This window comes from Camelina sativa, chromosome 14, assembly GCF_030686135.1.
Source record: "Camelina sativa cultivar CO46 ecotype springtype chromosome 14, ASM3068613v1".
In the NCBI taxonomy this organism is placed as follows: domain Eukaryota; kingdom Viridiplantae; phylum Streptophyta; class Magnoliopsida; order Brassicales; family Brassicaceae; genus Camelina; species Camelina sativa.
Genome location: NC_141893.1, coordinates 3,559,554 through 3,573,711, shown reverse-complemented (window position 1 = coordinate 3,573,711; position 14,158 = coordinate 3,559,554). Strand labels below are relative to the sequence as shown.

Below are 14,158 nucleotides of genomic sequence, written 5' to 3'. Positions count from 1 at the left end.
TTTTATAAAAAATTAATTTTAGTGAAAATATACTAGTTTGACACAAATTTGGCAATTAATTGCTAGATTAACATTTCATCCTATCCAATAACTAGAATGACACAATTTTTAGGTAAAAAGACTAAAAATCCAGATTTTTTTTTCTTAACTTTTTTTTAAAAAACGAAAATACAATATAGTATTTAATATTTTAATTTAAAAATATGATTAATGAAAAATATAAAATGATTAAAAAATAGACTAAAAACACAGAAAATTTGTTTTTTTTTTTGTTTTTTTTAAAACGAAAATACAATATAGCATTTAATATTTTGATTTAAAAATATGATTAATGAAAAATATAAAATGATTAAAAAATATGATGTTTATTTTTTGATATAATTTTTAAAAATAAAGTATGATTTAAAATATAATGTATAAAAATAATATTCAAAAAAATGTTTATAAAAATATTATGTATAAAAATATGATTTAAAAATATGAAGTTTAAGATATATAGTTTAAATAAGTTTTATTTAAAATATAATGTATGAAATTATAACTAAAAAATAATGTATACAAGAAGTATTAAAATAAGATTTATGAAAATATAATATAATATATAAAAATATAATTTTAAAATATGATGTTAATTTTTTAAATATGATTTAGGAAAATTAAAATGTATAAAATATGCTTTAAATATATGAGTTTAAAAATATGATTTATAAAAAATATAATTAATAAAAATATGACTGAAAAATATAACTTAAAACAAATATGTTGTCACTATATTTACATTTTACATCTAATAAATATGTTATCAAACACCAGATTTTTGGAAGCAAATAAAAAAACTGTCATAGCGTAAAAAAACCTGCCATAACATATGGTATTCCCATATGTCATTTTAGCAATTTTTTAAAAATGTTATAAATCTGTTATCAAACGACAGTTTTTTGGTTAAATTAAAAAATCTGTCGTAAATTAAAACAAATCTGTTATCACTAGAGGTCAACCTAATAATTATTTTTCTGTAAAAAAATCTGTCATGTTACGACAGACTTTTAATCAAGAAAATAAATTTGAAATAACTGTGGAAAATAAATCTGCCAGACATTTTACAAATCTGTCATATATTGTGAAAATCTGTCATCAATTATAAATCTGTCATAAGTGTAGCTAAAAAAATCTGTCATCCAAAATAAATCTGTCATAAAAAATCTGTCATACAAAAATAAATCGATCGTGCCAAAACAAATCTGTCATGCACAAATAAATCTGTCACAACTAGTCTAATAGACTTTTGAAAATATTTAGATTTTCTAAAAAAAAATTCTGGGAGGGTAAATTTGACTTTTTTTTCTTTCTAATAAAGCAAAAAAGATATTTTAGGCAAAAAAAATAACTCATCTAACCCTCACATTTTATGAGTTAATTTAGTAATTAAACTCTTAATTTGGGTCGATCTAGTTTTTCTCTCTTAATTTTAATAACTAAAGAATTTTGACCGTCAACAATATCTATTGTAATTTTTGTTAGCATTAGCAACTACGTACGAAACAACATGCTTCTAGTAATTTTACCTTAGAACCAAATAACTCCTTATAATTGAACTATAATCCAAGATCCATATTCCGGATAAGTGCAATACAATACAAATAATGTGGGTTCAATTTCAAATAATGTAAAAGAATCTTATTCACGCGGGCCTATTAGTATAATGTTTCAACAATTGGTAAGTTTATTTTAAATAAATTAACACAGTATCAAAAATACTTTAATTAAAATTTGGAATCCAATTTTTTTCCTTAATTTTTGTTTTGGTTTATGTCCATATTTTTTGTGGGGTATCTGTGTACTATCATCTTATGATGACTGTACAAAATGGGATCCACTTTGAATCCAATAATAAACACCACAATGAAAGAGAGAAAAAAAAAAAAAAAAAAAAAAAAAAAAAAAAAAAACAAGCTAAGTGAAGTGAAGAGAAGAAGAACCCATGCTCTGTCTGAATACGATCTACAGAGGAGGAGAAAAGGAAAAACCTAAAGAGAAAAGGGCAAACAAAAAAAAAAACAAAAAAACCAGCACAAGGAAAAATAAAATAAATAAACGGGGAGACACAAGTGTCCTCCTGAACATGATAGGTCTCTCTCCCCATCTACCACCTCTGCAATTTCTCTCGAGCAAAACCCTAATTTCAGGTTTGGGTTTTTTCCTTCTTTCACTCTTAAGTTTGTATGTATGAACAATTATATATACACACACATCGATATACACTTATATATTCTTGTTGAGCCTTTCGAATTCCCAATCTTAAAACCCTCTTCTTCCAAACGAGATTTCAATTGTTCCGCTGTTAGCGATTTTGGAGTTCTCTTCTTCTTCTCTCTCTTTGAATTTGTACGCAACGCACTCTTATTCGTCACATACATACCGATGTACAGATATGTATCTAGCATGAATCATCTGTTAAAGCTCTTAGGTTCAGTGATCATGTGTGTTCTTTGTTCCGTCGTTGTGCATCTCTCTTTCGTTCTGTCTCCTTCTACTCTCCCTATTTTACTGTTTTCTTTAGCTTAGATTGAATGTGTTTCTTGAATTGGGGGATTTTTACTAATTTTCCTACAAAATTGGATTTAGGGGTTGCAATTTAGTTGCTTTTTTTTTCCCCCTCATGTGAATGCTCAATTTCTGATTTTTAACAATGCAGGTTAGTTTTTGATGAAATTTGCGATTCAGTGATTACAATGAGTGCTAATGAGCAGATTCGATCCAATGGCAATCGCAACGGTGAGGGTATTCCAGATGATTTACGGTGCAAGAGATCAGATGGTAAACAGTGGAGATGCACTGCAAAGTCCATGCCTGATAAGACTGTCTGTGAGAAGCACTACATCCAGGCTAAGAAGCGGGCTGCTAATTCTGCTATCCGTGCTAACCAGAAGAAAGCCAAAAGGAGATCATCGTTAGGCGAAACAGATACTTATTCTGAAGGAAAGATTGATGATTTCGAGTTACCAATCACCAGCATTGAGCACTATAACAACGGTCACGCCTCTGCTTCCAAGGATAATGGTGGTAGATTACATAAGAGACATAAAACCACCCTGATGCATTACTCTCCCGAGACACCAATGATGAGGAGTTTGTCTCCACGTGTTGCTGTTGATTTGAACCATGAGTTGTTGGCTAGAGATGATGGGATGTTTGAAGAGAGCTACAGATCTTATAGGGTACCACCTTCTGTTGCTGTTATGGAATCTTCACGCAACAGGTCACACCAAAGCATGAGTCCAATGGTAATTTTGTTGGTTTCTTATTGGTTAGACAGAGAACTTGTTACTCACTCTCATATGTGTTTGTTTTGGAGAAAGCATTTTCTTATAAAGTAATTCTTTTTATGTGTTGTAGGAATACTCAGCAGCAAGCACAGATGCGTCTACAGAGTCTATGGGGGAAATCTGTCATCAATGCCAGAGAAAAGACAGAGATAGAATCATTTCTTGCCTCAGATGCAATCAAAGAGCCTTCTGCGAAACTTGTATATCGACAAGGTGGGTGTGGTCTTCTTTAGTTATGTTTATATCAGAATTCTGCGAACCTCTGGTAGAAAGAGTTAACTTACTGATGATGTCTCATGCATTTTCAGGTACTCGGAGATATCACTTGAAGAAGTTGCGAAAGTTTGCCCAGCGTGTCGTGGTTTGTGTGATTGCAAACCTTGCCTGCGTTCTGATAATACAATAAAGGTGTGATCTTGTAATCTATATCCGTAGATTCAAAACATTGCTACCTTTTTTGGGGTTTTGGAAGTTTAGGACCATGACATGGCTCTCTGTGAAATACTGCAGGTACAGATCCGGGAGATACCTGTTTTGGAGAAGTTGCAGTATCTTTATCGTCTATTATCAGCTGTCCTTCCAGTGATAAAGCAGATCCATCTTGAACAATGTGCAGAAGTAGAACTAGAGAAGAGGCTTCGTGGTGAGACGAGTTATTTACAGTGATAGTTAATGAATTTTATTTACTACTAACATCCTTTGCGGCTAACATTAGTTTGTTCTATTCTATAGGAGCTGAGATTGATCTTGTCAGGGCAAGATTGAAAGCAGATGAGCAGATGTGCTGGTACTTATGATCTCTCTTACATGCCCTTCTTCTTACTTGACTAAAATATTCTATCTTAAACAACTTAAATATTACAACTATCTCTTGTTGGCACTTGTTATTATACATGTTCTTATTGATATTTTGTTTCTCGCAGCAACGTGTGTCGGATACCAGTGGTTGACTACTACCGTCATTGTTCGACCTGCTCATATGACCTGTGCCTGAGATGCTGTCAAGATCTACGGGAAGAGTCTTCAGTTGAGATCAGTGGAACTAATCAAATCATAGGAGAGATGACAAGAGTTCCTAAACTAAAGCTAAACTTTTCAGACAAGTTTCCTGAGTGGGAAGCCAATGGTGATGGGAGCATCCCCTGCCCCCCTAAGGAGTATGGAGGCTGCGGTTCCCATTCTTTGAACCTCGCTCGCATTTTCAAGATGAATTGGGTTGCAAAGCTTGTGAAAAATGCTGAGGAGATTGTTAACGGCTGCAAAGTATCTGATCTTCGGAACCTTGAATTGTGTGACTCCAGATTTCGCAAATTTGCTGAGAGAGAAGAGAGCGATGACAATTACGTGTACAGCCCGTCGCTTGAAACGATCAAATCTGATGGAGTAGCTACTTTTGAGCAACAATGGGCAGATGGTCGGCTTGTTACTGTTAGAAAGGTACTTGATGACTCATCTTGCTCTAGGTGGGATCCTGAGACTATTTGGAGGGATATAGACGAGATTTCCGAGGAGAAATTGAGAGAACATGATCCATTCTTGAAGGCCATAAATTGCTTGGATGGGTCAGAGGTAAATTTCTTTGTTCTTCATATGATCATATCTTTATATTGTTGCGTCAGAGATTCATTAGTGTTCATGTTCACAGGTTGATGTAAGACTTGGAGAGTTTACAAAAGCATATAGAGATGGAAAGAACAAAGAGACAGGTCTTCCCTTATTGTGGAAGTTGAAGGACTGGCCGACCCCAAGTGCTTCTGAGGAGTTTATTTTCTACCAAAGACCAGAGTTTATCAGAAGATTTCCATTTCTCGAGTACATACATCCCCGATTAGGCCTTCTGAACGTGGCAGCCAAGTTGCCTCATTACTCGCTCCAAAACGATGCAGGTCCAAAGATTTACGTGTCTTGTGGGACATACCGAGAAATTGATGCTGCTGATTCATTGACTAGTAATATTCACTACAGCATGTGTGACATGGTACATTACTCAGCTCCTGGTTAAACAATTTATCTCATTTGTCTTATTTTGGTTGATATGGGAAACTGGTTATGTTAGGTCAACTAAGATTCTTCTAATCAGGTATACCTCTTGGTGCACACATCTGAAGTAACAACAGTTGAAAGAGTGAGAGAGACAAATCCCGATCCAGGAGAATCCGACCAGAAGATGGACGAAAATGAGTCACTTCCTATCCCTGAGGAAAAATTAAGGGACGGAGAGTTACATGATCTATCACTTGGTGGAGTGAATACTGAGAAGAATGAATCCGAGATGATCTTGACTGTAAATCCAGAGGACAAAATGGATCTCGATCAGAACATGGACTCTCCTTGCACGTCTTCATGTGCAGGAGGAGCCCAGTGGGATGTCTTTCGACGCCAAGACGTCCCAAAGCTGGCCGAGTATTTGCAGAGAACATTACAGAAGCCTGATAATGTTCAGACTGATTTTGTGAGTCTTATCTGTTAAATTAACTACATTAAATGTGAAAGTCATATTTTTTTATGTCGAATGATTGAGTTTCCTAGTTTGTTTACGCTGGTTTCAGGTGTCACGCCCGTTGTATGAAGGATCGTTCTTAAATGAACAACACAAGAGACAACTAAAGGACGAGTTTGGTATGAAAAAATAAACCCTTTCTAATTCCAAAGGCTTATTGCATGGAAGCCTGAGGGATGACTCTTACTATGTTTCAGGAGTTGAGCCATGGACGTTTGAGCAACATCGTGGTGAGGCTATCTTCATTCCGGCTGGATGTCCGTTTCAAATGAGGAATCTTCAGGTAAAATTATTTTTCTACAAGACATCAAATCCACCGAGTTTCTAGTCCATTGCTCTTACTATATTTTGTTCACATGTATACAATCAGTCGAATGTTCAGGTGGCACTCGACTTCGTGTGCCCTGAAAGCGTTGGAGAGTCAGCAAGGCTAGCTGAAGAAATCAGGTGTTTACCGAACGACCACGAGGCTAAACTTCAGATTTTAGAGGTAAAAAACTTTTATTCCAACTTTCTTTAAAACAAACCATTTACCATCTCGGTGCCTTGAGTTCTGAAAACCTTGGAAATTGGTTTGGGTTTTTAATATCAGATTGGAAAGATATCGCTATACGCAGCTAGCTCAGCCATCAAAGATGTTCAGAAACTGGTCTTGGATCCAAAGTAAGTCAGACAAAATTTAAGCCAAAAACTAATCTAAGGAGTGTGAAGTGAATTTTGAACTGACAATGTTTTTAATTTGGTTCCTATTTTATGGCTGCAAAAGATTTGGAGCAGAGCTTGGTTTTGAGGACCCTAACTTAACCAAAGCAGTCTCTCGCAACTTGGACAAGGCAATCAAGCCGGCCGCAGCAAACCAGCTGAACTTAAATCAGTCCAGATTTGTATAGTAGTATAAAAATCACTGTTGTGACTTTAGTTTAGACTACTACTATACAGGGTTTGTATGTATCTATGACTGTGTATATCATGCTTCATAAATATTCATAACCATCATTATTAGTCCAGTTATTTTTTCTGGATATTGTTGACCATATGAAAAGTTTCTTCAAATACCTCCCAAGCCATCAATAATAGAAACATTACTTCTGACTAATAATAGAAATAATAAGAATATAGCAAAGGGTTTGAAATAAAATAAATATTTCTTCTGTACACATTTATTCTTCAGCAAGACCAATAAATAATCTTTGCACACCCAACTTTCAAAACTCTCAGACTTACGTTCCTGAAGCTCCTTAGCCACGCCTGAATGGAAACTTCAACACAATCGGTGGAAGCTTAGGGTATTCAGTTTGGACTGGCTTTGAAACCTGTCCTTGATCCAGAGCCTTACTCTCAGCTCTTGCTTCATTGACAAGATAGCTAGGTTTTGAATCCTCTATTTGATCCAAGGGCTTACTTGTTGGTGCTTTCTTTACAAGACTGCTTCTAGCTTCTCCTCTGTGCTCCAAATCTGCACTCCCATTTCCGTTACCCGCTTTAGCTGAGCGCTTTTTCTTTGTTGAACTTTCGCGTTTTCTCGGTTCCGGTTTACTCGTGCTTTTCATTCTCTTGCTTGTAAGAAAGTCGGATTCAAGAGCTTCCAGTGCCCGAGTGGTCAGTGGTCGTTTTCTTGTGCTCTGTCTTCTCGGAACATCTGTACTACTCTGTTGGTCGCGGCGTTGTTCAGATGAACCCAGTTCTTGAGTAGTTTCCAGATCATTGGAAGTAAATCTATTAGTAGTAGAAGGGAGCTCAACTGCTTGCTTTTGTTCCACATCAATAGAAGCCCGTTTTTCTTCTGGCTCTGTCACTGAACAGAGTTTAACCCGCCTGGAGATAGAATTTAACCCGCTTGGTTCAATCTCTGATGTTTCTTGAATCTCAACAAGCGAAGAAGACGGCTCAGCTCCAGTCTTGTTTGGTTGATCAGACTTCAAGTTCATTTGCTCAACCAACAACACGGTTTCATATGTCTCTTTGTCCTGCTTCATCTCTTCACCAGTGCTGTTTTGGTGTTGGACTGCACGTAGATCTTGCTGCTCTGATTCAAGACAACCAGTCCTTTTTGTGTCATCCCCCGGTAAATGTCTGGAGACTGGACTTTCTCTTGAAATGCAAGCACTGAGCCGTCTGCGCTTCATATATGGTGCAGAATTTACTGAATGATGCTTGGTTTCTGTTGGAGGGGTAGGCCTCTGCTTAATCAACCTCTTTGATGGCTCCTTCACCTTCTCAAAAGTCTTCTCTTCCTTTATAGCAGAATCAGCCCCAACATAATCCCTTTTTGTGACGTCACTTGGTAAAGGTCTCCATCTCCTAAAGCCAGATAACTTTTCGCAGTGGTCTATACTCGTATCAATAATCGTTAATCGCACTTGGTCATCCACTTGATTCTTGGTATCTAGAGGCCTTACTTCAGACTTTTCCACATTCTGATTGTCCAGGGGCGCAGAAGAATATTTATCTCCTAGTCGAGTCTTTGGCTCAGAAACTAGAGACACTGCATTAGGATATCGTAAATCACACAACTTCCCTCCTCCAGCAGCCAAACTAGTGTCCACAACAGTGAAGTTCATTCCCAGAGTTTCACGGTTAGAAAATGGAGACCTGAGGTAACGGTGTATCTGACTATCAGACCGAGAAAACTCTTCATCTGATTGGTCAGGAGAATTCTCTGCAGCGGTGGCTTCTCTGATCTCCCCTCCTGTTTCAATGTCAATAAGCTCAGGCTCTGAAACAACCTTTGTTAGAATATCACTGATGGAATCAAAGTAATGATAGCCTTTGACAAGCTCCTGTCTTGAAAACTTTTCCACGCCAGGGACAATGAAAACAATGTAATCCTTGGATCTTAAATAACCCCGATCCTCAGGCTGCTCTGAACGCCATCCACTGTCTAGCAAACGTGGCCATACGGCGTCCCAGAATATATCATTGCAACGGGCTTTGCTCAGACGTGAACTGCCAGTTAATTGTTTTATTATGGCAGCAGATGTGAGTGAATTGTAAGCCCCTACGCCTGGTACCGAAGAAGGTTTCGAAGAAACCGTGAACCATGGTTTGGTCTTCATTGGTGTTGATGTAGGAACCGTGAGATCTTCTTTTTCTTTACCAATCGCCACAGCGTCTACCAGAAGACTGAGACCCACAAGATTCTTCACTTCGTTTACGTAGTTCTCCAGAGTGATATTACTTTCAGCAAATGACTTTGAGACCTGTAAATATATATTAAGATCAATGAACAGAAACATATATAGTGGTTAAGAATTCCGCATCAAGATGTGAAAGAGACTCACATCCACGAGCATCTGTTTCTGAGCTTCATCAGGTATAGAAGGCATCAAACGGGTTAACAACTGCTGTTGCCTCCAACCTGAGTAGAGCTTTCTTCCATATACACATTTCCTGTTCCGCTTCTTGCGGGATGCAGACCAACTGTGGTACTGAGCAGAATTGTAGAACTTCCCATAGTAAAACAAGACAATATCTCCTCTTCCTTTGTTCTCCATGAAGTTCTTCACCTGAGTAAAGTTCTTTCCAAATGTATACAGACCAAGAACAAAGCTAGCCACCTCAAAATCTCCCCAAGGATTGGATGGTATAGCGGGAACAGCTTCAAGATTCAATCTTTGATTCTTATCACTCTTGCCTCTGTTCTTGGCAGAGCAACGGCTTTTCTTGGCTCTCAAAGATTTCAAAGACTGGTTCATGTCAACATTATCATCTCCATTCCCTTGTCCTCTTCCATGTTTGTCAATCCACATGACTTGGACAGGTAGTCCGACAAGAAAAGAACAGGAAGAAGCATCCAAAGAAACAGGAGTCGAAAGAAACGCAGCACGCTCGGATGCAGACATCATAGGAGGAATCTCGGCCTGATATTCATCTCCAACACGAGGCTCAACTCGTGGCTCTCCACAGGAAAATCCATCATCATAGGAATCTTCCATAACAGCTGTTTCTTCCTCCATAGTACTAGTCTCCCCATCCATCAGAAGAACCATGCTCAACGTAGTGAAACCTGAAGGAGCACAAAAAGAACTGCATTTTCAATACTGAATCTCAAAACTGTAAAACATCAAGAACATACCAACTGTAAAGATCCAAAATCAAACAGCAAAGAGAAATCAATCATAATCTTTCCTGGCAAACCAGATACGTACAAGATCTGACACTAGTAAGAAACCAAAAGACACAATGATTAAAGATCCAACTTAGAAATTCAATACCCTAAAGTATGAACATTGAAATTAACAATGAAAGAAGAATGAAAAGTAGAAACAAAACCGCAAGGAGCTCAAATGCAAACAATGTCCAGAGCAACACGACGGGGTAAAGTATAAAGCTCAAATATTTTGTTAGATCACAGTATCAAACTAAAGATTCAACTACTTGAGATCGTGAAAGATATACCAAATACATTCGATTCAATTCACGGCTCTGATCATTGAAACAAACACAGCCACCGGAAATTAAAGAAAGCAAAACCCCACAAAAAGCACGAAGCGGAGGAAAAAGATAAAATCTAGTGTTTTCAGAGCCAAATTATGTAGAAACACTAACCCAGATTCACAACCTCGGGTAATCAGACCTGATATCAAAAAAGCAAAAGCCCATAAAGCATCGATCCCGAACATCAAACAAAGTTGTAACACCATAGACATATGTAATTCTCAATGATCTCGTTACGGATTAGCCCACGAGACGAACATATTATATCAACAATGGTATGCAAGCAGAAGCAAGAAAAGTCGAAACCTTTACGCAAGAGACAAAAACATGGAAACACACACACAAAAAAAAAAAAAACAAAAGAGATGGGTACTTTGATGTTAAAAGGGAGGAGGATTCATCATCTCTCGATTTATAGGGATAAAGCAGTAGCGTTGCGACACAACAAGACCCAGAAAGAGGAAAGCAAACACCAAAACGTGAATTGCCAAAACGGCATATATAAGAAGAAACCAAGGAGAGGAGATGATAGAGAGATTTGATAACCTGATGAGTTTTAGTTTTTTTTATGAGATGTCTCAACTCTTGCAATGTTGGAGGTTGTGGTGGTACTGTTGTGAGAATCTGGGAGTTGGTAACAAGAACAAAAGATAACGAAGGAAGGATTGTTTGTGTTTTTGTTGAGAGAAAGAGAGAGAGAGGAGAAGAGAGCACTCTGGTCGCTCTTTCAACACGAAGTCTTCAAGAGAAGAATGAGGCACATAAGGAGAGAAATATATGAGAAGAGTCGAATATAAAGATTTTTTTTATTATTATTATTTTTTTATTATTATGCACTTTGGAGATTTCCATGGTTTAGAGTGTTTTTATTGTTTTCAGTTAAAAGTTTTCAAAGTTAAAAAAAATATATACTCATAAAGTTGTGTACGTGTTTTTTGTTAATTACTAGGTTCATGACTATCGTTTTTTCTTCTTCTTAAGGCAAATTGATATAATTTAATACTATCATTTTTTTAATCAATATTAACATTTTACAAAGTATCAAAAATTAGGTTAAACAAGATTTACAGTATCTTATGTATATTGTAAGAGCTATATTGTATACAGCTTTTAAACTATTTAAAGGAAAATTTTGTTATATAGAAAGATTCGTATTTGGTCAAAGAAATAAAAATTTGATAAATTGTTACCGAATAACGACAAAATTGTATTCCATACAATTATGATAATCTTATCTTGTTATTATTATTTAATCAATTATACTTTAAAAATATATTAATTTAGTATTACAGTTGTTTTAGTAAATGAAAATATTCATATTTGGTCAAAGAAATAAAAATTTTCTAAATTACTATCGAATAACGACAAAAATGTATTCGATACAAACTATGATGCTTTATCCTTTTTTCCATCAGTTATACTTTGAAAATATATTAATTTTGTATTAGTGTTGTTTTGATAAATGAAAGAGATGAAAATTTGCTAAATTGCTAGTGACAAATGTATTCGGTACAAATTATCATAATTTTGTCTTTTTATCAATTATACTTTAAAAATATATTAATTTAGTAATAGAATATGTTAAACATGTTAAATAGTAATATCAAATCTAATGATAATATATTTTATTTTTGTATGATGGGAGTGAAAAACTATATATAGATTACTATAATATATTACAAAATTTTAATACATTAAATAATAATGTACAAACCTAAGATGATATATCAACCTCTCATACGATAGAAGTAGAAAGTCATCTTGTAGTAGGAAAAGAGAAACAAACTCACTCTCATAAAAGCATATTGTAGCAAAGAGAAACAAGCGTCGTGTTTAAATTACATAAGGTAAAACCATCCAAAATACTATGAAAAATCTACAATTATCTTTTTCTTAATCTAATCTTTTCTATTGTTAGAGTGCAATTTTCTCATTATATCAAACTAGAGAAAAAAAATATGTATACATCACTTAAATTTAGTTTGGTTAATTTGACGTGAAGTGCTATACATTTTAGACTATTAGTTTTCTTTTGACAAAAATAAATCAAAAAGTGTTAGACGAAACAAAATCTTCACCTTAAGCCAAGGTAAAAAAAAAACTGTCGATGGATTTTGTGGCTCCAAAGTTAATATTGGGCTAAAAATAGAAGGATCCATGAACGTAAAAAAAAATAAAACAAAATTATATCAGAAAACAGAAAGCCCAAAGGGCTATCAAATCAGGTCGTCTTCTTCACCATGCACGTGCTTGTCCTTCCAACTAAATTAGTTTGTTGCGAAATTTTTGTTTTTGTAGAGAATTTGAACAAGACGAGCATGTGACCTTAGAGGGAAGATTTTAGGAACATTTATTTTACTGTGTTTGCAACGGTGAGAGTTTTTGTTTTGATCAATTTCTCCTAGCTAGTGGGATTTAGAGATTTGATCCCCATGAAATAAGGAAATAAGGGTTAATCCTTGCTTATTATTCTCTATCATATTTTTACGTTCATTGTTCTTATTTTATTTAGTTACAGTATAATTCAAAGCATTTGTTTTCAATTAAAAAAACATTTCAAAGCATGCGAAACGTAAAATTGTTTTAAAATTTGGGTTCTGACTTGGAAAGAGAATAATAAACCAATACACATATTAATGAAACGAGAATAATATTACAAATGGACTAGAAAAGACAGCATTAGCTAATTATTTATCATATTAGCAAGCAAAAAATGGGAGACCATTAACAACTTTCCAATCAAAATTCTAATTCAGTAAGGAAAAAGTGAAATGCTTTTCACAAAAGAGATGAACAATCTAACTTTACATACACTTTTCTTTGTAATTTGGTTGTGCATGGTTACGTCAACCCCTGTTTCGAAGTATGTAGAACGTCTTTATAATGAAACGCATAATCCGGTTTTAAAGGCCGTATTCTAAGTTCTTACGTAAACATATGTTTCTTCCATATAAAGATTATAATAATATTTAAACCTCTATAATACCATGAAAAAAGTACAGAATGTAAAGGAAAATGCACTAACTAAAAACTCAGAAAAAAAAGAAGAAAAAGATGGATATGCTCAAAAGTTTTCATCTTCATCACGTGAATAAAGCTAATAAGAGCAGAGAGTGTATGTGATGTGACCTTAGATTAGGTGAATTTTTACGCAGTATACTAATAAGTATATGTTTTTTTCAAACATTTAAAAAAAAACAAAGGTCAAATGCATGCGAGTGGGATATGATCCGTACTGGATTATTCGGATTACGTGCCTCGAATTTCAATTTTTTCTAATATTAAGGTTTTGACATTCCATAAGCTAACCATTGCTTCATAAAGAATAATTTCTTTTACCAAAGTAGCTAGCCTCTAATCAAAATTAGGTCAACTTTATTTTTCATTGTGGGTATTAATTCTCAGTTTTCCATTTAAAGCACTTCATACATTACTCTACTCAGATTAATTTATTTATATAAGATTTCCAAGACACTGTGATAATATGAATATTACTAATTTACTTATATATAGTAGAAAATCGTTTATCTGTTTCGATCGTGGCTTGATCCATGCATCATCAATCCTTCTATAGTAAACATATGGATTTCAACAACTGTTATAGTAATCTTACCCAAAAAAAACAACTGTTATAGTAATATATATATGACAAGTTAATACTAAATTAATATTTAAAAACTTAACTCAGATGTGGAGTCGAATATTTCAATCGAATGAACTCAGGACAGTTTTAGGAGAAAGGTACCGTAGACCAATAAAGTACGTCAATTGTCAATTTTATGTTAAGTTATATTTGCAGATTTTGACTTAAATGGGTTTTCGTATATATTTAAAAAAAAAAAAAAAAAAAAAAAAAAAAAAAAAAAAAAAAAATCAAACACAAACAAGATTGAAC

The 14,158-nt window shown here is 34.7% G+C and overlaps 2 protein-coding genes across 3 annotated transcripts; one reads left to right on the top strand and one right to left on the bottom strand.

Moving 5' to 3' along the window:
- The first annotated feature begins 2,121 nt into the window (after window positions 1–2,121).
- LOC104739495 (E3 ubiquitin-protein ligase JMJ24) lies at window positions 2,122–6,493 on the top strand. The gene is made up of 13 exons (XM_087484316.1): window positions 2,122–2,186; window positions 2,696–3,284; window positions 3,397–3,539; window positions 3,635–3,734; window positions 3,837–3,969; window positions 4,059–4,113; window positions 4,250–4,895; window positions 4,972–5,304; window positions 5,407–5,778; window positions 5,876–5,945; window positions 6,024–6,109; window positions 6,197–6,316; window positions 6,419–6,493. Exons 2-13 carry the CDS (start codon window positions 2,733–2,735, stop codon window positions 6,491–6,493), a joined length of 2,685 nt encoding a protein of 894 aa, XP_087340442.1. The 5' UTR covers window positions 2,122–2,186; window positions 2,696–2,732.
- Window positions 6,494–6,897: 404 nt separating this feature from the next.
- On the bottom strand, window positions 6,898–11,232 carry LOC147927799 (uncharacterized). Of its 2 annotated transcripts, none has more exons than XM_087484314.1 (3): window positions 10,810–11,232; window positions 9,108–9,832; window positions 6,898–9,026 (listed from the first exon to the last, which is right to left on the bottom strand). In XM_087484314.1, exons 2-3 carry the CDS (start codon window positions 9,813–9,815, stop codon window positions 7,065–7,067), a joined length of 2,670 nt encoding a protein of 889 aa, XP_087340440.1. In that variant the 5' UTR covers window positions 9,816–9,832; window positions 10,810–11,232; the 3' UTR covers window positions 6,898–7,064. The 2 variants fall into 2 exon arrangements, with proteins under 2 accessions (XP_087340440.1, XP_087340441.1); XM_087484315.1 differs by having other exon boundaries at window positions 10,375–11,003.
- Window positions 11,233–14,158: the final 2,926 nt, after the last annotated feature.